The 24,794-nt window shown below is 43.2% G+C and overlaps 1 protein-coding gene across 6 annotated transcripts in view; it reads left to right on the forward strand.

The window, feature by feature from the left end:
- LOC122548194 (antizyme inhibitor 2-like) overlaps positions 1-24,794 on the forward strand; it is a 125,429-nt gene that overhangs the window by 73,689 nt on the left and 26,946 nt on the right. For all 6 annotated transcript variants that reach the window (XM_087986993.1, XM_087986994.1, XM_087986997.1 and 3 more), the window contains one exon: positions 15,973-16,145. In XM_087986993.1, coding sequence (XP_087843119.1) covers positions 15,973-16,145 — 173 coding nt within the window. The remainder of the gene's footprint in view (positions 1-15,972; positions 16,146-24,794) is intronic.

A 24,794-nucleotide genomic window follows, 5' to 3' on the forward strand; every position in this document is an offset into this window, starting at 1 on the left:
AGCTTAATGTTCTTAGTCACCATGAACATCTTTTGTAATAGACAAACTTCCAGATGTATTGGTCACAGACATTATTTATCAGCAAGGAATTCAATGATTTCCTAAAGGCATTCAATAACAGCTTTGTACCGTAACATTCATTGTCCAATGGTCTGGCAGAAAGAGAGGACCAAACTTTGAGAGGATTAAAGAAGCCAAACTGTCCTGGTTTCTATTGGGGATACATGTCATTCAACTACACGGATAGTTCCAGAAGAGTTACTAATAGGGAGAAGACTCCGCACCAGGTCAAACCTGATCTTCCTGGACCTGTGTGGGTGGTGGTGGACAGTGACACACCATCAGGAATGCCAGTGCTGGACACAAGACCTATCTATGTGAGGGAGGCAGTTTTCTTCAGGGGATAAAATTTGGTATAGAAACCATGGGAATAGCCCTGCATGGATAAGAGGCAAGATCAATGCAAGCTTAAGTTCTGGAAAGGGAGGCAGGCCTGAACAAGCAAGAGGACAACATGAAAGCATTAACCTCACAAACAGGGCACAAGCAAAACACACCTGCTCCTCTGAACACCTGGCAAGACTGACAGAACCCATGTGTTCTTCCTGTCTGCCAAGCAATGAAGAAACCTCCGAGGACCAGAGGGACATGGCAGATGTTGCAATATTGACACTGTTATTGCCTGAAGAAGATGATATTTGGCTGAGACTCTCTGGGTGCAAGAGGTGGGCTAAGGTCTGGTACATGCTCGAGTATCTAAGGCAGAGTGAGGGGCATCAGATTGGTGTGAAAATGCCCCATGGGTTGTTACTAGAAAAAGAATGAACCTATGTCACAGAATGTAGAACAAGGGTGCTTATTGTGATTGGAATAAGGTCAATCAGGTGGCCCTCATAGAATATGAGTTACCTGATTGGGGCAGTCAACCTGGTTCAATAACGGAGTCCTGGCTGACAGACATAAAGAAGATTGACAGGATTTCTGCTCAACCTAGGAGCTAGCTCTGTGCTTGCTAGGTCAGTGTCAGGTACTATGCATGTGTAATCAAAGGTTGACCTGGTGACAGGATACCAGCCTCTGTGGAGTTATTTCAAGTACAATTGTGAACGGTGGCTGCACAGTGGGTTGGGGGAAGGGAATACATTAAAACATGGCTGGATAGAGTGTAACGTGGGACTTGGATGTCATCCATAGTCAGGAACACCCTGGTTTCAGTGGGAGAAGCAGTTATGACTGCACCTAGTGTGGTTACCTCATATGTCAGTGCCTGGGTGTGTAAGATAGGCAGGTGTAGGGGCATATGAAAGTTGGAGTGGAGGTTTACGCAATGTAATGTCTGCGGGTCTTCAGGATGAGCTACTAGAAAGGGGATGTGCATGTTTTGCAGCTCACCAACACATTTAGGCTGAGGCAAAGGAACACTCCATGTCACCTCACATTGTGCTGGCAACTGACAGTGCTTAATGGGGAAGAAAATAGCTTTGAACCCACCTGGATTTGACTCACCTGTGAGGGAAGGTCTGTTGCAACCACCAATCATAGGGCTTTGAAAGGAGAGAACATTGCTTATGGATCCTCACAATGTACAACACACAAGCACGCAGGCTGCCTACTTCCTGGACATCCCTCAGCATTGATTCATTGATGGGTACACCTTTATGCACAGAGGGACCGTTTGGGATGTTGTGTGAGGAGGGTCAAAGGTCTCATTGTGGCACGAAGCCATGCCTACACATTGTACCCTCCCTACATCCAGTTGATGTAGTAGACTCTCAGCACACACCTACATCTAGAGCTCCACTTTCTGTAGAGCTGTCGCTGTGACGTTTTCACCAGATTATGCTCCCACACTTTCTCTGACTATGATTTCCCCTGTGAATTCCCTCAGAGGAGAGCTTCTTCTGAGCCTTAGATACTTCCATTCTCAGAGCTCCAGGATGGCAATTTCAGAGGATCTGGCTGTTTCTCTGCAGAGCTCATGGGAAGACTAGCAGAGACTACACTTGTAGAACAAGAGAAAGATGGGGCCGTGGCCTGTGGTTTGAAGTGATGTGCAGTGAATGAGACTGACAGCATTGTTACTGTGAGAATGGCAAAGGAATGAAGAGTGATACTTACTCATTTGGTAGGACATGGCCATCTCAATGACATAGGAATGGTCCCAATCATCTGCAAGGACTCGTTTGGGTGAGGATCTGGATGTGGACAACAACATGGGTTTATGCTGTTCAGCTGTGGGCTGTATTCTGTATCAATAGAAAGAGGAGGAATGAGTGAGATGGTTGACTGTCCTGGTGCATATGGGCCAATGGTGATGAGGTATGGCCTAGTGGTATTGTTGTTGGACCGATAATCCAGAGATCCAGCCATTGTTCCAGGGACCCAGGTTCGAATCTCACCCGAGCAGATGGTGGAATTAGAATTCAATGAAAATCTGGAATTAAGAGTCTAATGATGACCATGAATCCATTGCCAATTGTTGGGAAAAACAATGTATTTCAGGGAAGGAAGCTGCCAACCGTATCTGGTCTGGCCTCCGTGTGACTCCAGACCCACAGCAAAGTGATTGACTCTTAACTGCCCTCTGGGCAATTAGGCCTAGGCGATAAATGCTCTCGAGACAGCAATGCCCTCATCCCGTGAATGAATACAGGAGAAAAAGGTCTCCCAGGGCATGAGGAGGCAGCATTCAGGGCATGCAAGGTTGATGGTGTGGGAGTTTCAGGGGTGAGAACAAATGAGATAAGATGTTTTATGCAATCCTGAGGTGGCAACCACAGAATAGAGCTGAAAATGTGTTGCTGGTAAAGCACAACAGGTCCGGCAGCATCCAAGGAACAGGAGAATTGACGTTTTGGGCATAAGCCCTTCATCAGGAATAGGCTGGCAGGGTGAAGTGGTACAGCCTCCTATGCCAGCTCTCCGGAAAGACGACACCTCTCCTCTTGACCACCAAGACCTCCACGTAACGTTTATAAGGACACAGTCATACACCATGGGAAAAGATCCTTCTGTCTAACTCGTCTATGCTGACCATTTTCCTATACCAAATTCGTTCCACCTAGCTGCGTTTGGCCCATATCCTTTGAAACCTTTCCTATGCATATACTTATACTTATCCAAATGTCTTTTAAACATTGAAACTATACCTGTATCTGACAATTCATTCCACACACAAATCAGTCTGTGTAAAAAAAGTTGCCCTTTATGTCCTCTTCAAATCATTCTCCGCTCACCTTAAAAATATACCCCCTATTTTGAACTCCATCAACTAGGGAAATGATGTTTGTTATTCATCTTATCTATGCCCCTCATGATTTTATAAACCTCTGAACAGTCACCCTTCAACTTTTTACACTCCAGTGAAAGATGTCGAACCTATCCAGCCAACTTTCATAACTCAAATTCTCCATTCCTGGCATTATCCTGGTAAATCTTCTCTGAACCCTCTCCAGTTTAATAATATCCTTCCCTTCTCTGTCATGTTCCAACTCTGTCTTTGACTGAACTGGGCTGCTTTGGACTGCCCGTGTTCATCCAGGTGCACAGTGGCTTTTTAAGTATGGCACAGATGTAAGAGGTGTCAGTCTTTTGGCAGAAAAACACAGACAGGTAAGTTGAACAGAAATTGTGTATAAGAAACATTATAAGGCAATTAATATGGTGAGTATAATAAAAAAAACACTGGCAGAGCCTCATAGTGAAAAATCCCCCAAAAATTCAGCACAACTCAGACTTAGTTAAAAAGTCATGAGAGTCATGAACTTAAAATAGAGGACTTTAAAATCATGAATTTTCTTTTATTCATTCATGTGACTGGCCATCAATGGCTGGACCAGTGTTTGTTGTCCTTCTCTAATTACCCAGGAGAAAGTGGTGGTGAGCTGCCATTTTGATCTGCTGCAGTTCTAGCGGTAAAGATGCACACAGTGCCATGAAGAAAATTCCAGGGCGCTAACCCAGAAGTATTGAGGAATAACAAGATAATTTCACATTAGGTGGTGCATACCTTGAAAGCCAACTTGCAGGTGCTGGTATGTCCTTCCAAGGATAGGGATTCGGAGGTTTAGAAGATGCTGCCAGAAGTTGTATTACTGCAGTACATCTTGTAGATGATACAGCTGCCACTCTGTGTTAGAGGTGAAGAGACTGAATGTAATGGAATGGGGGCCAGACATGTGGGCTGCTTTATCTGGGATGGAGATGAGTTTCTTGAGATGATGGAGGAACATTGCAGGTAAGTGGAAAGTATTCCATCACACACCTGACTCCAGAGTTTTAGATGGTGGATAGGCAGTGTGGAAACAGGAGGTGAGTTGTTCACCACAAAATTCCTAGCCTTTGACCGATTCTTTGCAGCCACAGTATAAACATAACTGGTACATATAAAGTTAGAAATCACAAGACACCAGGTTACAGCCCAACAGGTTTATTTGAAATCACAAGCTTTTGGAGTGCTGCTCTTTTATCAAATGAACTTCACCCTGTGAAGGAGCAATGCTCCAAAACCTTGCGATTTCAACTAAACCTATTGGGTTATAACCTGTGTTGTGTAACATTCTGACTTTTTCCATCTCAGTCCAACACTGGCACCTCCACAGCAGGCCCATATAAATATAGTAAGCTTCTGGTCAATGACAACACTTCCAGGATGATGATTATCGGTGATTCAGTGATTGTAATGTCGTTGAATGTCAAGGGGTGATCATTTAAACTCATTATTTGAGATTTTTATGACCTGGCACGAGTACTACTCACTATTTTATCATCGTAAGTCTGGATATTGTCTAGGTCTTGTTGGCTATAGATAAGGGGTCCTTCAGTATGTGTGGAGTCTGAACTTCAGCCCTCACCCCATGTGGTCATCCTCTATGTGCCGTGTCCAGGTTAAGTGTACTTGGTGGATTGGCAATATGCTGGGGGTAAGAGTGTGCTGTTAATCACACCCCACTATTGCATGATCTACCACAAATATATACGTGACCAATTGAATAACTAAGATGTTGTTTGCTGACAAGGGTAAAGCGACTCACATCAGGCTTTATCAATAAAGAAGAAAATAAATCTTATTCTTAAACAAGTAGAAAAATGAGTCGTTAATTATTAATATGCAGACTTATATCCCCTTTAAATCCATTATGCATTAATTCACTTGCAAATAGCACAGACAGCATAGACAGTTCTGCAGAAATATGGGTATAAAGTATAACCAAACAGAAACAAATTCTGTGGATGAAGAGGTTAAACCAGAAGGATGTGATGAGGTGACTGTCCCACAGTTCATTTGTTTTTTGCAATGATATCATGTTGTTGGTGATTGCAAATGTTCCAAACTTTGGTAGTTAGTCAGTCAAATCTCGGTCTTTGCTGGAGCCTGAAGTTCTTATGTCAGCGTTGCCGAGTGTTATGAGTCAGTGCAGATCAAAAATGTATAAATAATGAAAAATGACATTTCAATCAGAGGTAATTTTTTGGAATTTTTGCCTGAGCTGAGTGTGTATTGTATACTGAGTACCTGTACATATTGGATAAGGACAACAGCCAGTGTGCTTAGCAGAGAGAAGAAACTGCAAATTCTATGCAAACTACAGAAGCAGTTTGTGGAAGGGGGATGTCCTCTGGTTGAAGAGATGCATCCTGTGGACAAAAGACCTAAAGACTCCATCAGAAAAGTGATTGTGACAATATGAGGTGTCACAACTCAATTTATTCTGGGTAATCCAAGATGTAGGACGGGAAAAATTTCTGGCTGTAAGAGCTGCTCCTTTTTTTGAGGTATTTTAGGTGCTGGAGGTGATTTCCTCGAATTCCAGGAGCAGCAATTACTGTTTTATATGCTGTTGCATTGTTTTGGAACTTTGGAAAAAAAAGTCAAAACAACAGCAGTCTTAAAAGGGAGAGGAGCAGACAAAGGAAGCACATGGTGAGGACAGTGCAGGAGAGAGAGAGAGAGACCGAGAGAGAGAGAACACAGTTATTGCCTTTGCTATTTTTGAATTAATGTGTCGCTGGACATCGGAGTGCATCTGGGAAAATTAACAAACAGTGAATTTCACAACTAATCTTGGAGGAACCAGTTTGGGCGAAGTTCACAACACAGAATCAGATAAGTTAATTGTTGTTTTAAGTCTGTCCAAGAGAAAGGTTGTATTAGTGAGTGGGTTCTTTCTTGATTATATGTTTGTGGAGATAATTCTCTTGATTAAACTTAAAATATAAGCCATAGCTCTTAATTTAACCTGGTGCAGTGTTTTGTAGAGGAATAAGACGGTGTTATTTTCTGGGTCTGTAGATTGTGAAGGAGCAAAAATGGCCTTTGCAGTGATATGTACTTCTTGTCAGATGTGGGAGTTTAAAGAGAGTTTAAGGGTTACTGCGGATTATACCTGCCATAAATGCTGTTGGATGCGAATCTTATCAGATCGAGTGGATCGGTTGGAGAGGCAGATAGAAGCGATGAGGAATTTGCAAAAGCAACAGTATGTGATGGATAGTAGTTATAGGAAGGGGGGCGAGTCTCAGATACAGTCACATAGATGAGTTAACTCCAGGAAGGGTAAGAGAGGTCAGCACCTAGGGCAGGAGTCTTTTGTGGATATACCCATTTCAAACAGGTATGCGGTTTTGGAAAATGTAGGGGGTGATGGATTCTCAGGGGAACGTAGCATGAACAGCCAAGTTTCTGGTATTGAGACTGACTCTAATGCAACGAGGGGTACGTCGGCTTCCAAAAGATCAATTGTGTTAGGGGATTCTGTCGTCTGAGGTACAGACAGACATTTCTGTAGCCAGCAGAGAAAAAGCAGAATGGAGTGTTGTTTCCCTGGTGCCAGGATCAAGGATGTCTCAGAGAGGGTGCAGAATGTTCTCACGGGGGAGAGGGGCCAGCAGGAGGTTATTGTCCACATTGGAACCAACGATAAAGGAAGGGAAAAGGTTGAGATACTGAAGAGAGATTACAGAGAGTTAGGCAGAAATTTTAAAAGGAGGTCCTCAAGGGTAATAATATCTGGATTACTCCCAGTGCTACGAGCTAGTGAGGGCAGGAATAGGAGGATAGAGCAGATGAATGCACGGCTGAGGAGCTGGTGCATGGGAGAAGGATTCACATTTTTGGATTATTGGAATTTCTTTTGGGTTGGAAGTGACCAGTATAAGAAGGATGGATTGCACCTAAATTGGAAGGGAAATTTGCTAGAACTTCTTGGGAGGATTTAAACTAGTAAGGTGGGGGTGGGGGGTGGGGGGGGTGTACCCAGGGAGATAGTGAGGAAAGAGATCAATCTGAGACTGGTACAGTTGAGAACAGAAGTGAATCAAACAGTCAGGGCAGGCAGGGACAAGGTAGGACTAATAAATTAAACTGCATTTATTTCAATGCAAGGGGCCTAACAGGGAAGGCAGATGAACTCAGGAAAACGGAACTGGGATATCATAGCAATTACAGAAACAAGGCTCAGGGTTGGGCAGGACTGGCATCTTAATGTTCCAGGATACAAATGCTACAGGAAGGATAGAAAGGGAGGCAAGAGAGGAGGGGGAGTGGCATTTTTGATAAGGGATAGCATTACAGCTGTGCTGAGGGAGTATATTCCTGGAAGTACATCTAGGGAAGTTATTTGGGTGGAACTGAAAAATAAGAAAGGGATGATCACCTTATTGGGATTGTATTATAGATCCCCGAATAGTCAGAGGGAAATTGAGAAACAAACTTGTAAGGAGATCTCAGCTATCTGTAAGAATAATAGGGTAGTTATGGTCAGGGATTTTAACTTTCCAAACATTGACTGGGACTGCCATAGTGTTAAAGGTTTAGATGGAGAGGAATTTGTTAAGTGTGTACAAGACAATTTTCTGATTCAGTATGTGGATGTACCTACCAGAGAAGGTGCAAAACTTGACCTACTCTTGGGAAATAAGGCAGGGCAGGTGACTGAGGTGTCAATGGGGGAGCACTTTGGGGCCAGTGACCATAATTCTATTCGTTTTAAAACAGTGATGGAAAAGGATAGACCAGATCTAAAAGTTGAAGTTTTAAACTGGAGAAAGGCCAATGTTGACGGTATTAGGCAAGAACGTTTGAATGCTGATTGGGGGCAGATGTTCACAGGTAAAGGGACGGCTGGAAAATGGGAAGCCTTCAGAAATGAGATAACAAGAACCCAGAGAAAGTATATTCCTGTCAGGGTGAAAGGGAAGGCTGGTAGGTATAGGGAATGCTGGATGACTAAAGAAATTGAGGGTTTGGTTACGAAAAAGAAGGAAGCTTATGTCAGGTATAGACAGGATAGATCAAGTGAATCCTTAGAGTATAAAGGAAGTAGGAGTATACTTAAGAGGGAAATCAGGAGGGCAAAAAGAGGACATGAGATAGCATTGGCAAATAGAATTAAGGAGAATCCAAAGGGTTTTTACAAATACATTAAGGACAAAAGGGTAACTAGGGAGAGAATAGATCAGTAAGGCAGCCTTTGTGTGGAGCCACAGAAAATGGGAGAGTGACGAAATGAATATTTTGCATCAGTATTTACTGTGGAAAAGGATATGGAAGGTATAGACTGTAGGGAAATAGATGGTCACATCTTGCAAAATGTCCAGATTATAGAGGAGGAAGTGCTGGATGTCTTGAAACGGTTAAAGGTGGATAAATCCCCAGGACCTGATCAGGTGTATCTGAGAACTCTGTGGGAAGCTAGAGAAGTGATTGCTGGGCCTCTTGCTGAGATATTTGTATCATAGATAGTCACAGGTGAGGTGCCGGAAGACTGAAGATTGGCAAACGTGGTGCCACTGTTTAAGAAGGGTGGTAAAGACAAGCCAGGGAACTATAGACCAGTGAGCCTGACCTCAGTGGTGGGCAAGTTGTTGGAGGGAATCCTGAGGGACATGTATTTGGAAAGGCAAGGACTGATTATGGATAGACAACATGACTTTGTGCGTGGGAAATCATGTCTCACAAACTTGATTGAATTTTTTGAAGAAGTTACTAGGAAGATTGATGAGGGCAGATGTGATCTATATGGACTTCAGTAAGGCATTCAACAAGGTTCCACATGGGAGACTGATTAGCAAGGTTAGATCTCATGGAATAAAGGGAGAACTACCCATTTGGATACAGAACTGGCACAAAGGTAGAAGACAAAGGGTGGTGGTGGAGGGTTGTTTTTCAGACCGGACGCCTGTGACCAGTGGAGTGCCACAAGGATCATTACTGGGTCCTCTACTTTTTGTCATTTACATAAATGATTTGGATGCAAGCATAAGAGGTACAGTTAGTAAGTTTGCAGATGACACCAAAATTGGAGGTGTAGTGGACAGCGAAGAGGGTTTCCTCAGATTACAACAGGATCTGGACCATATGGGCCAATGGGCTGAGAACTGGCAGATGGAGTTCAATTCAGATAAATGCGAGGTGCTGCATTTTGGGAAAGCAAATCTTAGCAGACTTAATGGTAAGGTCCTAGGGAGTGTTGCTGAACAAAGAGACCTTGGAGTGCAGGTTCATAGCTCCTTGACAATGGAGTCACAGGTAGATAGTATAGTGAAGAAGGCATTTGGTATGTTTTCCTTTACTGGTCAGAGTATTGAGTATAGGAGTTAGGAGGTCATGTTACGGCTGTACAGGACATTGGTTAGGCCACTATTGGAATATTGCGTGCACCTCGTGTCTCCTTCCTATTGGAAAGATGTTGTGAAACTTGAAAGGGTTCAGAAAAAGATTTCCAAGGATGTTGCCAGGGTTGGAGGATTTGAGCTATAGGGAGAGGCTGAACAGGCTGGGGCTGTTTTCCCTAGAGTGCCGGAGGCTGAGGGGTGACCTTATAGAGATTTACAAAATTATGAGGGGCATGGATAGGGTAAATAGACAATGTCTTTTCCCTGGGGTTGGGGAGTCCAGTACGAGAGGGCACAGATTTGAGGTGAGAGGGGAAAGATATAAATGAGACCTAAGGGGCAACGTTTTCACACAGAGGTCTGTGGAATGAGTTGCCATAGGAAGTGGTGGAGGCCGGTACAATTGCAACATTTAAGAGGCCTTTTGGGTGGGTATATGAATAGGAAGGATTTGGAGGGATATGGGCCGGGTGCTGGCAGGTGTGACGAGATTGGGTTATGATATCTGGTCCGCATGGATAGGTTGGACCGAAGGGTCTGTTTCCATGCAGTATAACTCTATGACTCTATTACCTGGGTCTCTGAGTTAATGGTCTAGTGAGAATACCACTAGGCCATCACCTTCGCATGTGACTACACCTATTCGAAATCCCGTTTAATATGGCGATAGTGCCTCCCAATATGATTGAGGATATTCTGAATGTAAAGCGAAGACTTCATCTCCACAAGGACTGTACAGCGGTCTCTGTTTTCAGTATAATTATGGACAAATGCATCTGTCGCAATCAGTTTGGTGAGGATAAGGTATGTTGTTCACTCACCCCCTGCCTCAGACCCAACCTAGCAACTATGTCCAGTAGGACTTGACCAGCTTGGTCAGCTGTGGTGCCGCTCTTGATGATGGACTTTGAAGGCCCACACCCAAGGTACATTCTGTACCCTTTAAACCCTCAGTGCTTCCTCCAAGTGAGTTCAGCATAGAGCAGGACGTATCGACCGGGGAGGGCTGGAATGTGTAGCGGAATGTGGTAACACTCAGACCTTTCCTCACCTATGTTTGTTCTGGTGTCATGAGAATTCATGAAGTCCAGAGTCAATGTTGAGGACTCTGAGGGCAACTCCCTCCTCACTGCATACCTCTATGCAGCCTGCAACAGGACATACCACTGAATGATGATGGTGTAATCTGTGTGATTCAGTGAGTGTGACTATGTCAAGCTATTGATTAACTACACTGGTAGTCAGATCACCCAATTTTGTGACTAGCCCTGAAATATTAGAAAGGAAGACTTTGTAGGGTCAACAGGGCTGTGTTTGAAATTGTCATTTTTGATGCTTTAGTCAATGCCAGGTTGTCTGTCTGGTTCCTTTTTTTTAAATATTAACTGCTAAACAGTATAAGTGACATCCAAGCCCATTTCAGAGAGCAATTAACAGTCAATGACATTACTGTAGATTGGGAGTCACATGTAGGCCAGACCAGGCACTGATAACAGATTTCCTTCCTTAAAGGTCATTAGTGAACCATGAGGATTTTTTTGCAGTTTCACATCATCCATTGGAGTTGAATGAATGTATTGGATCCTCTTGTCCAATTGTGTAATGGCTAACATGCTGCTATGTTTCAGATTATATGTTCTATTTGAAAATAAACTATCCTTGTATTGTGAAAATATTCTAACACAAAAGTGCCTTGCCTGCCATATAAATCTTGGAAGTAGGGAGGTGAAGAAGTTTATATGAAATGCAAAGTTAAATGTTTACTAGAGATGGACTTCTGTTCCTGTCAGGATATTTCTGACATTTTTAATGTTATTAAAATTACATCTCTCGTCTGAATTCAAGCCTTCACAAGTAGAGAAGTGGAAAGCAGCACTAATGGATCTGACTTCCTCATTTTGGAGGAGGTGTCACTAAAAGGATATCATTGACCAGAACATCAAAGAGCATATCTCTCAAGGGCATTCCATTGGAATGGGCTGAAAATGCTTGCAAGCCAGCGATACCCATGTCATCGAGTCATAGAGATGTACAGCACAGAAATAGACCCTTCGGTTCAATTCGTCCACGGCGATCAGATATCTAAACCTAATCTCGTTCAATTTGCCAGCACTTCATCCATATCCATCAAAACCCTTTTCATACATCCATGCAGATCCCTTTTAAATGCTGTATTTGTACCAGCCTCCACCACCTCCTCTGGCAGTTCACTCCATACATGTACCACCTTCTGTGTAAAAAAAAAGTTGCCCCTTAAGTCCCTTTTATATCTTTCCCCTCTCACCCTAAACCCTCTAGTTCTCTACTCCCCCAGGCAGGGAAAAGGCTGTGTCTATTTATCCTATCCATGCCCCTCATGATTTTATAAATCTCAATAAGGTCACCCCTCAGCCTCTGGCATGCCAGGGAAAATGGTCACAGCCTATTCAGTCTCCTCCTTATACCTCAAATCCTCCAACCCTGACAACATCCTTGTAAATCTTTTCTAAACCCTTCCAAGTTTCGCAACATCCTTCCAATAGGAGGGAGACCAAAATTGCACACACTGTTCCAAAAGTGGCCTAACCTATGTCCTGTACAGCTGCAACATGCCCTCCCAACTCCTATACTCAATGCTCTGACCAATAAAGGAAAGCATATCAAATGCCTTCTTCACTATCCTATCTACCTGCGACTCCACTTTCAAGGACCTATGAACCTGCATGGTCTCTTTGTTCAGCAACACTCTCCTTTAAGTGTGGAAATCACTCTGATTTGCCTTTCCAAAATGCAGCGCATCACTTTTATCGAAACTAAACTCCATCTGCTACCTCTCAGCTCATTGACCCATCTGATCAAGATCCCATTGTACACTGAGGTAACCTTCTTCACTGTCCACTGCACCTCCAATTTTTGTGTTACCTGCAAACTTACTAACTATACCTCCTATGTTCACATCCAAATCCTTCATATAATTGACGATAAGCAGTGGACCCAGCACCAATCCTTGTGGCACACCACTGGTCACAGTCCTCCACTACCTTCGAGCCAGTTCTGTATCCAAATGGCTAGTTCTCCCTGTATTCCATGAGATCTCATCTTGCTAACCATTTTACCATGCGGAACCTTGTCGAACGCCTTACTGAAATCCTTACAGATCACTGTCCACTGTTCATGTTTCTCAAGCTTAATTGAGTTTTTTGAAGAAGGAAAAAAGAGGATTGATGAGAGTAGAGTGGTAGATGTGATCGATATGGATTTCAGTAACGCGTTCAACAAGCTTCCCCATGGGAGACTGATTAGCAAGATTAGATCTCACGGAATACAGGGAGAACTAGCCATTTGGATACAGAACTGGCTGAAAGGTAGAAGACAGAGGGTGGTGGTGGAGGTTTGTTTTCAGACTGGAGGCCTGTGACCAGTGGAGTGCCACAAGGATCGGTGCTGAGTCCTTACTTTTTGTCATTTACATAAATGATTCGGATGCGTGCATAAGAGGTACGGTTATTAAGTTTGCAGATGACACCAAGATTGGAGGTGTAGTGGACAGCGAAGAAGGTTACCTCAGTTTACAACAGGATCTTGACCAAATGGGCTGAGAAGTGGCAGATGGAGTTCAATTGAGATAAATGCGAGGTGTTGCATTTTGGGAAAGCAAATCTTAGCAATACTTATACACTTCATGGTAAGGTCAGTGGAAGTGTTGCTAACAAAGAGATCTTGGAGTGCAGGTCCATAGCTCCTTGAAAGTGGAGTCGCAGGTAGATAGGATAGTGAAGAAGCTGTTTGGTATGCTTTCTTTTATTGGTCAGAGTATTGAGTACAGGAGTTGGGAGGTCATGTTGCGGCTGTATAGGACATTGGTTAGGCCACTAGTGGAATATTGCGTGCACCTCTGGTCTCCTTCCTATTGGAAAGATGTTGTGAAACTTGAAAGGGTTCAGAAAATATTTACAAGGTTGTTGCCAGGGTTGGAGGATTTGAGCTATAAGGAGAGGCTGAACAGACTGGGGCTGTTTTCCCTGGAGCGTCGGAGACTGAGGTGTGACCTTATAGAGGTTTACAAAATGATGAGGGGCATGGATAGGATAAATAGACAAAGTCTTTTCCCTGGGATTGGGGAGTCCAGAACTAGAGGGCATAGGTTTAATGTGAGAGGGGAAAGATATAAAAGAGACGTAAGGGGCAACGTTTTCACACAGAGGGTGGTACGTATATGGAATGAGCTGCCAGAGGATGTGGTGGAGGCTGGTACAATTGCAACATTTAAGATGCATTTGGATGGGTATATGAATAGGAAGAGTTTGGAGGTAGATAGTCCGGGTGCTGACAGGTGGGACTGGATTGGGTTGGGATATCTGGTCGGCGTGGACAGGTTGGACTGAAGGGTCTGTTTCCATGCTGTACATCTCTATGACACTATGACTCTGTGACTTATTCGGGGAAGAGTGAATCATCAGAACTTGGAGTGATTTTATGTTGGTTCTTGTGAAAATTGTCATAATGCCAAGACCAGATGTAAATAATGGTGTGGCACAGGATTTTCTGTCCTGTCAAAAGTTAATTAATGAGTCTCTTTTCTGTAGTATAATGTATTTGTTACACCACCTCAGGTGAGTGGCAGCAGTCTGTACTGGTTGGTTGGCAAACAACAAAGGCACGATGGAGTGGCTGGTATGAGAGCACAAATGCTGCCATCCTGTAAGGAGTGGAAAAAGGATTTATGAGCACATCCCTACCATTCAGACCAGCTGTCCTGAGGTATTCTTCTATCCATGCTGGAGTTCTCAATGCAGGGGTTTCAAAGAGTACTCCCAAATTTGCCCAGGAATGAACATGGTCACCCCGGAAATGACTCTGTGATCTTTGGTGTAACACAATCTGCCAGGTTATGGGAAATTCCCTGCCTTCAAGGAGGTAATGTTTGATGGAGTGACCTCAAATGCAGCAAATCCAACAAATCATCAGTTCACCTCAGCTCATCAAGAGATAGACTATAATTTATATTGATGGTTGAAACTGCGTGGATATGTAATACAATGATTCTTGGTTCAGTTTTATAATTACAACAGTCAGTGAAGAGTCAGAATTTTACTTTCTTTTCTATCTAGAAGGTGTAAGTTTGAGATACTTTAATCAAATAAAATTTTCACTGTTACTTTTAATTAGCCTGACTTGCAGGCCAAAGTCTAAATCATACAATCTGACAGTCTACAAGAATGTATAGATTAGGAAAAGCTCGGTGAGTTAGCAGTATCCAAACTCACAATCTGTATCATCGATACAGGCAAGGACAACAAGTTTATGAACACTACTGTCTCCAAGTTGCCCTCCAAGCCACACACCATCCTGACTTAGAAGTACATTGCTGTTCTTTCTCTGTGAGTGGGTCAAAATCCTGCAGTGTTCTTCTTACTAGTATGAATAGTGTGTGCCAACACCGCGAGGAATGCAGCAGTTTAAGAAGGCAGCTCACCACCTCCTTCATCACTGCAATTAGAGATGTCAATAAGTGCTACCTAGCCACCACCATTCACATCTCATGAATGAATTAAAAACAAAAGTTCACATCTATTGTTGAAATTATTAAAGACATTTATTGAAATAACTCCGCAGAGGCTGGTATCCTGTCACCAAGTCACTCTTCATTTACATGTGGAGAGTCCTTGTCACTGATCCAGCTTCCTTAGAGACAGCTTTCAGAGTGAACAGAACCTTTAACACTCCTGATTTTATCTATCAGACAGGGCTCCTTGACTGAGCAGATTAACAGCCCAAATTGAAGGAACTCATTCTATGAAATCCACCTGACTCACCTCGTTACAATCACTACAGTTATCATAATGGCAAAGGTTGTTGTTTAATCCGGGATAAACTTACCAATCAAAAAAAAGATTACAGTGCCTGATTGGCTTTCTAAGTTGAAATTGTTTTCATAAAGATACTGCTAACTCACCGAGCTTTTTAATTTGCTGACTTTTTCCTTACAAAGAGTCCTGTGCGAAGCATGAGCTTTTTTCCAGGAAACTTTCAACCATTCCCTAAAGTCATGGGTCTAAGTGTGTGGTGGATATATAATGCAGAAAAGCAATCGATTACATACCATCTCCAACACTTGCTTCACATCATATCCCTTTCATTACATTTCATCAAAAGGAATTACCACAGTAAAGCAGACCCTGAGGTGTTGTATGCTGCATGACTCCGAGGCCCCATGTGGCCACTCATTTAGATCACCGTATTCTGAGTGCTGAGTCTACGGTTTCCACATCCCTTTCAAATTATTTTCCATGGCTCTAGTATGTGGCAAATGCACATTCAAAACTTGGAACAACACTGCTGACTATGTAAACTAACTTGCTTTTCTTTCCCAACCAGAATGAAATTGCGACAATGCGAGATATTGGTGTACCGGCAGAGAGAATCATTTATGCAAATCCCTGCAAGGAGGTCTCTCATATTAAATATGCTGTCAGCCGTGGAGTGCAGATGATGACATTTGATAACAAAGACGAACTGCTCAAAGTTGCAATGATCCATCCAACTGCCAAGTAAGTAGGCAGCATCTCTCTCTCTGCCTGAATTGCATATTAAACTCAGCAATTTCAGTATAGTTCTCTGATATATGCCTGTTCTTGCATAGCTTCTCTGGTCTTTGTGCAGAACATGTTAAATGCATTGTAATCATTCTTATTTATATATTGCTGCAACACCTTGAGTCAGTAAACAGTAACTATTAGTGAAGCTTTCCTCTCTGTTGTGGCCTGAGCAGTGGTATGAAAGGTGGGAAAATATTTCCGTACATCTGCACCTCATTAAAATCCCACCTTATTCAGGCCTCACTTCCAATCCTCCTCTCTTCCACGAAGGAATCACCGGTGCAAATGCTCAATAGATAATTCAGGACGGGTACCTAGTGACTCCAGTTTGTAGAATGCTTGCCTTGGCTAACATGAACTTCTACTGAACTACACTGCTGCATGCTCTATGGCCATCATCTTCCTTGAATCTACATCCATGCAAGTTGCATTCGCAAACCATCAGTCTCACCACCTCATTATGCCTGCTGTTTTTTCTTAGCACTCAGAACTTCAGTGCTTATTTGAAAGTTGCCAGACTATCCACTTCACATTATTTTCTTAGAGCACACTGGCATCAGCACGAGCCTATGGGCTGACAATCTCTATGTAGGTCATTAGGTTTTGGTGCACAAGGTCTTTCGAGCTCAGTTACAGGCTCCCAGCCTCTCTCTGTGGATTGGAGCTTTTTGGAACAGATGGAAACGAAAGCAGCTTGTGACTTTGGGGAGTACTAAACAATCAGACAGGAGATGGACGCATTTCTGTGTGACACCGGGATCACTCACTGGCAGACTTGCAGAATGTGCTGGCAGTTTGTGGCTAATACAATGGATGTACTTCAAACAAATGGCAATGTTCTAGATTCTCCCACAAGAGAAACCATTCCTTCTACATCCACCCAGTCAAATTCTTTCAGGGTCATATAAGTTTCATTTAAATCAAGTTTGACTCTTCTAAACCCCAGAGGATAGAGGCCTAGCATGTGGACCCTTTCTTTTTGAGCCAATCCATTCATTTTCATTTCTGCAGAATGGTCACCTGATTCAAAATATTAACTTGCTTTCTCTACACAGATGCTGCCAGACCTGCTAAGTTTCTCCAGCACTTTCTGTTCCCATTTCATTCATTCCAGGTATGAGTCTCATAAACCTTCTCTGAACTGCTTCCAGTGAATTAAGATCACTCTTTTATGTGCAGTGATCAGTACTTTATGCAATACTCTAGATGCAGTCTCATCAATGCTCTGTACAATTGAAGCATAACCTACTGTTACATTCACTAATCCTTGCAATAAAACATAACACAGCTTTCCTGATTCTTTGCTTGAACTGCATATTAACCTTCTGTGATTCATACACCAATATACTCAGATCTCTCTGCATTTCAAGTTTTGCAACATCTCATGATTTATGTAATATGCTTCTTCTTTTATTCTTTCTGAAAAAATTGGCAATTTCACATTTTCCTACATTGTAGTCCATTTGGCAGATCTTCGCCCAATCACTTAACTTAGCTATATCCCTTTCTAGGCTCCTTATGTCTTCTTCACAACACAAATTCCCACCTATCTTTATGTCATCACCAAATTTAGCTACCATACTTTGGTCCCTTCATCCAAATTATTGATATGAATTGTAAAGAGTTGAGATCCCAGCACAGATCTCAATGGGCGGCACGGTGGCACAGTGGTTAGCACTGCTACCTCACAGCGCCAGAGACCCGGGTTCAATTCCTGCCTCAGGCGACTGAGTGTGTGGAGTTTGCACATTCTCCCCGTGTCTGCGTGGGTTTCCTCCGGGTGCTCCGGTTTCCTCCCACAGTCCAAAGGTGTGCAGGTCAGGTGAATTGGCCATGCTAAATTGCCCGTAGTGTTAGGTAAGGGGTAAATGTAGGGGTATGGGTGGGTTGCGCTTCGGTGGGGCGGTGTGGACTTGTTGGGCCGAAGGGCCTGTTTCCACACTGGAAGTAATCTAATCTCTATGGCACACCAGTCACAACATTTTTCCAGACTGAAAAAGACCCACATCTTTGAGCCAGCAATCCAGCAAGAATAGCAACCAGCAGCAGAGGAAGAAACAGCAAATGAAGATCCACCGAGGAAGCAGAGGAGAATGAGGTCATCCCAAATCTATAAGCCCCATTGTCATTTTCTTCAATTGTCTAGTGCAGGTCAAGGTAAAGAATACCCCGTCCCATCATTGCTGAACTTTGCAATATATTACAGGGAGATCAAAACGAGTGAAGGATGTCAAGGTCACAATTGATTTAATTTGATTTATTACTGTCACTTGTACTGAGGTACAGTGAAAAGTTTTGTCTTACATGCTTTACAGGCAGATCACAATGTACAAGTCCAACAGGTTCACTGAACAGAGGACAGGATACAATGTTAGAGCCAATGGGAAGGTGCAGAGAGAGATATCAAAATTTGTTAAGTGTGTACAAGACAATTTTCTGATTCAGTATGTGGCTGTACCTATTAGGGAATGTGCAAAACCTGACCTACTCTTGGGAAATAAGGCAGGGCAGGTGACTGAGTTGTCAGTGAAGGAGCACTTTGGGGCCAGCAACCGTAATTCTATTAGTTTTAAAATAGTGATGGTAAAGGATAGACCAGATCTAAGTGCTGAAATTCTAAATTGGAGTTGGCTAATTTTGATGGTATTAGGCAAGAACTTTCAAAAGCTGATTGGGACAGATGTTTGCAGGTAAAGTGATGGCTGGAAAATGGGAAGCCTTCAAAAATAAGATAATGAGAGTTCAGAGACAGTATATTCCTGTTAGGGTGAAAGGTAAGGCTGGTAGGTGTAGGGAATGCTAGATGACTAGAGAAATTGAGGTTTTGGCTAAGAATAAGGAAGCATATGTCAGGTATAGACAGGAGAGATCGAGTGAATCCTTACAGTATAAAGGCAGTAGAAGTATACTTAAGAAGGAAATCAGGAGGGCAAAAAGGGGACGAGATAGCTTTGGCAACTGGAGTTAAGAAGAATCCATAGGGATTTTATAAATACATTAAAGACAAGGGGGTAACCAGGGAGAGATTAGGGCCCCTCAAAGATCAGCAAGGGCAGCCTGTATGTGGAGCCACAGGAGATGGGAAGATACTAAACGAGTACAGCAGTCCCTCCCGTATCCAGGACCTAATGCAGAAGCCCAAAATCGCGGACAGGTGCGAACCTATTCATTTAAATGGGAAACGTACCTTCCCGGCAGCCTCCTGGTCCCTGGTTCTGGAATGTTCCATTTTATATGTTCAGGCCATGATAAACTGCGTGTAACTGAAACCGCAGTAACTGGACCCGTGGATACAGGGGTGGTCACGCTGTATTCTGCATCAATGTTTATTGCAGAAGAGGACATGGAAGATATGGAATATGGGGATTATAGATGGTGACACCTTGAAAAATGTCCATAATACAGATGAGGAGGTGCTGGATATCTTAAAATGCGTAAAAGTGGATAAATTCACGGGACCTGATCAGGTGTACCCAAGAACTCTGTGGGAAGCTAGAGAAGTGATTGATGGGCCCCTTGCTGAGATATTTGTATCTACGATGGTCACAGGTGAGGTGCTGGAAGACAGAAGGTTGGCTAATGTGGTGCCACTATTTAAGAAATGTGGTAAGGAAAAGCCAGGGAATTATAGACCGTTGAGCCTGACATTGGCAGTGGGCAAGTTGTTGGAGGGAAACTGAGGGACAGGATTTACATGTGTTTGGAAAGGTAAGGAATGTTAGGGATAATCAGAATGACTTGTGCGTGGGAAATCATGTCAAAAGAACTTGATTGAGTTTTTTGAAGCAATAACACAGTGGACGTGATCCAGATAGATGTCATTAAGGCATTCAACAAGATTCCTCATGGGAGACTGGTTAGCAAGGTTAGATCACATGGAATACAGGGAGAACTAGCTATTTGGATACAGAACTGGCTCAAAGGTAGAACATAGAGGACGGTGGTGGAGGGTTGTTTTTCAGACTGGAGGTCTGTGACCAGTGGAGTGCCACAAGGACCACTACTTTTCATCATTTATATAAGTGATTTGGATGCGAGTAAGAGGTATAGTTAGTAAGTTTGCAAATGGAGGTGTAGTGGACAGCAAAGAAGGTTACCTCTGATTACAACAGGATCTTGACCAGATGGACCAATGGGCTGAGAAGTGGCAGATGGAGTTTAATTCAGATGAATGCGAGGTGCTGCATCTTGGAAAAGCAACTCTTAGCAGGACGTATACACTTAATGGTAAGGTCCTCGGGAGTGTTGCTGAACAAAGAGACCTTGGAGTGCAGGTTCATAGCTCCTTGAAAGTAGAGTCGCAGGTAGATAGGATAGTGAAGAAGGTGTTTGGTATGCTTTCCTTTATTGGTCAGAGCATTGAGTACAGGAATTGGGATGTCATGTTGTGGCTGGACAGGACATTGGTTAGGCCACTTTTGGAAATATTGTGTGCAATTCTGGTCTCCTTCCTATAGGAAGGATGTTATGAAACTCGAAAGGGTTCAGAAAAGATTTACAAGGTTGTTGCCATGGTTGAACGACTTGAGCTAAAGGGAGAGGTTGAATAGGCTAGGGCTGTTTTCCCTGGAGTGTCAGAGGTTGAGGGGAGACCTTATAGAGGTTTATAAAATCATGAGGGACATGGATGGGATAAATAAACAAAGTCTTTTCCCTGGATGAGGCAGAGGTTTAGGGTGAGAGGAGAAAGATATAAATGGGACCTAAGGGGCAACTTTTTCATGCAGAAGGTGGTGCGCGTACAGAATGGGCTGCCAGAGGAAGTGATGGAGGCAATTACAGCATTTAAAAGGCATCTGCCTGGGTAAATGAATAGGAAGGGTTTAGAAGGATAGGGTAAAAACAATGACTGTTGAAACTTTATTGCTGGAACAGCACAGCAGGTCAGGCAGCATCCAGGGAACAGGAGATTCGACGTTTCGGGCACAGGCCCTTCTTCAGGAATTCCTGAAGAAGGGCCTGTGCCCGAAACGTCGAATCTCCTGTTCCCTGGATGCTGCCTGACCTGCTGTGCTGTTCCAGCAATAAAGTTTCAACTTTGATCTCCAGCATCTGCAGACCTCACTTTCTCCTTAAAAACAATGACTGCAGATGCTGGAAACCAGATTCTGGATCAGTGGTGCTGGAAGAGCACAGCAATTCAGGCAGCATTCCTGATGAAGGGCTTTTGCCCGAAACGTCGATTTTGCTGTTCACCGGATGCTGCCTGAATTGCTGTGCTCTTCCAGCACCACTGATCCAGAACTGAGAAGGATAGGGGCCAAGTTTTGGCAAATGGGAGCAGAGTGAGTTAGGATATCTGGTCAGCGTGGATGAGTTATCCATGCTGTGCATCTCTTTGACTCTATGCCTGCAACTTAACATTAAAGATGTCCATTCAAAAGTTAGATAACAGTGGAGAAGAAGCCGTTCTTGTATCTTTTCAAATGTGTACACAAGCTTTCATATTTTCTCCCTGATGGAAGAGGGTTGAAGAACATATAAGTGGACGCAGAGGGACCTTTGATTATGCTGTTTGGTTTAGCAATGTAGTGGGAAGTATAGATGAAATCAGTGGATGGGAGACTGGTTTGTGTGATGGATTGAAACAACTCTCTGTAGTTTCTTTCAGTCTCGGGAAGAGGAGTTGCCATACCACACTGTGACGTGTCCAGGCAGGATACTTTCTATAGTGTACCTATAAAAATTTATAAGAGTCTTTATGTACCTGCGAATTTCCTTAGACTCCTGAGGAAGTAGAGATATTGCTGTGCTTTCTGGATTATAGTGTCAACGTGGGTGGACAAAGACAGATAGTTGGTGATGGTTTCTCCCAGGAACTTGATGCTCTTAACCATCTTCACCTCAGCACCATTGATGCACACAGAGGCATGCCCTCCACTCCGCTTCCTGGAGTCAGTGACCAGCTCCCTTATTTTGCTGACATTGATGGAGAAATTGGTGTTTTTTCACAATGCTGTTAAGAACTCTAACTACCTCCTGTACTTGGTCTCCTCGATGTTTTAGATCCAACCTACAACAGTGATGTTGTCAGCAAACTTGTAAACGGAGTTGGTGCAGAATTTGCCCATACAGTCACGTGTCCATAAGGGGAATAGTAAAGAGCTGAGTACACAGTCTTGCAGGATACCGGTGTTGAAGATTATTTGGGAGGAGGTGTTGTCACCTATTCTTATTGACTGAGGTCTGTTGGGCAGGAAGTTGAGAATCCAGTTACTGGGGGAGGTTTGGAAGTGAGTTTGTTTAGAATTATGGTATAGATCATGGAGTTGTAGTCAATAAGTAGGAGCTTTACTTGGGTATCCTTGTTCCCCAGATGTTCCAGGGATGAGTGTAAGGGCAGGGAGATAGTGTCTGCCGTGGACCTGTTGCAGCTATAGGTAATTTGCGAAGGATCAAGGTGATCTGGGAGGCTGGAGTTGATGTGAGCCGTGATCAACATCTCAAAACACTCCATAATTAAGGATGTCAGAGCAATATTCAGGGAGTAATTGAGACATGCTGTACAATTTTTCCTTGGCACTGGGATTACAGTTGTCTACTTGAAGCAGGTGGGGACTTACAAAGGATCGTATTAAGGAAAGGTTGAAGATGTCTGCGAATACTCCAGCCAGTAGTCCATACAAGACCTGAGTGCACAGCTGGGACCTCATCTGGGCTGGTCACTTTCTGATGGTTCACCCTGAAGAAGGCCAATCTAATGCCAATCTAATAGGAACAGGTGCATCCAATGTTGGTGGCAGTCCCATAGTAGCCCTTCTGTTTCCTCAGACTTGTACTGCAATACTCTCTGGACTGTGTCCTCAGGCTTCAATTTATGCTTGTAAGCCAGGAGGAAGAGCATAGCATTGTCTTCTGATTTTCCAAAATGCGGACAGAAAAGAAACAGTAGGCATCTTTTATGGTTGTGAAGCAATGGTCAAGGATATTTGGATGACTGGTAGGACAGGAGAGGTGTTGGTGGAATTTTAGTAGCACATTCCTCAGGTTGGTCCAGTTGGTGTTGCTGACTACAATGAACAAGGCTTCAAGCAATTCCATCTCAAGACTGTTTGCAGCATTGTATAGTTTATCAAGTGAACTCTTCACTACAGTATTGGATGGGATGTCAACCAAAGTAAGGATAATGGAGGTGAACTTCATTGACCAGAGATCCCCAGGCTGTTCAAGTTCTTCTCATTTGTTGAAGAGAGTCAAGCAGCCCAAGCACTGAGATCCTTGCTGTTATTATTATTTCGCCGTCTTTGACCTTTCATGTTGCTGAAAAAATGCCTTGACATCCATCTGATTGAGGACATGAACCACTCATCTGAGCCTTCTTTCAGATATCCGCACATAGATGCATTGCATGAACATTATGGAAAAGTAGTAAGACAGTTCAATAACATTGCATGGATCTAAGTATATGTAGCTCTCACATCTGTTTGGCTATGAGATTTGAGTATCATTTCAAGAATCATTGCCACCACGTTGTCAGCAATCCTGAGAAATCTTGTTTTGTCTCTTCCATCATCAGTAACCCTTCAGATTTTACATCTTGTGTAGACTGCTAAATTTGAAATGCTTGAGCATTCTCCAGGGCAGTGTTAAACCTGTGAGATGCAGCAGCTTGTGCAGTTGCTCTTGGCTGACAATTGTACTGAGGTGAATGGATCTGTGAACTGCCCATAATACATCTCCCAACCTTGAATGCCAGTGGTCTGCCTTGAAAAACTGTGACAGAAAATGTACTCTCCACTGCAGATATGTGTAGAATCATTACTGATTCTATATTTTCACTCATGAGATGGGTGTAAATGCTGATATGTCAGGCTAAGCCCCAGTAAAGTCTCTGCTGATTGTGTTTAGCTTCCATGATTTCTACATGAAAATTAAACACCTTGGCTGCTGTCCTCAATGTCAGTATTTAAGGATACCTGACATTTGAAGCTTCCTGCAGTCTATATGTTGATTACTTTGAAGAGATAAGCAATGCTCAGCAACTATCATGACCATGGATCACAACTCTGAATGCTGGGGATATTTTTCACTTCTAATTCCAAATATGTTTTTAAAAGAGGGCCGGTACAGCCAAAAATGCCTGTAGATGTAAAATACGTAGCTGCCTGCAGAGAGAGATAACCACGAAATGTCACACCTATGCATGTGAAAGGAATTTCCAACAATGTTCCTTCAAAGGTGAAAGAGGAAATCCAAAACAGACTGGTCTGTTGTCTTGAGACTACAAAGATAATAAGCCATTTCCTGCAGAATATATTTCCAAAATATTGGCACATTGTGTTTTTCACTTTGAAGAATACATAAGGACAGGGTTCAAAGGCCAGCCTCAATTCTACTGGTGTGGACTAATTGCACTGAATGCTCTCATGTGTACCAGCACGGAGGGAGTTTCCTCTGTGGTTGATCCTATTGGACTGGAAGATATTAAAGGTCATCCACCTATACCTTTCAGCCTATATGGCCTAGGCATGCTAACAGTCTCCTGGCCAGTTATAGTCTCATCCTTGTTGATATGTAGTCTATAGGCTCATCCTTGTTGATAGAAAGACTATAGAAACAGCAGCAAGGGGGAGGTGCAGTGGCAAAGAATAAGCCCCTCGG

The sequence above is a fragment of the Chiloscyllium plagiosum genome, unplaced genomic scaffold (assembly GCF_037043375.1).
Source record: "Chiloscyllium plagiosum isolate Xiang-an unplaced genomic scaffold, Cpla_swu_hap1 HiC_scaffold_5, whole genome shotgun sequence".
Classification (NCBI taxonomy): domain Eukaryota; kingdom Metazoa; phylum Chordata; class Chondrichthyes; order Orectolobiformes; family Hemiscylliidae; genus Chiloscyllium; species Chiloscyllium plagiosum.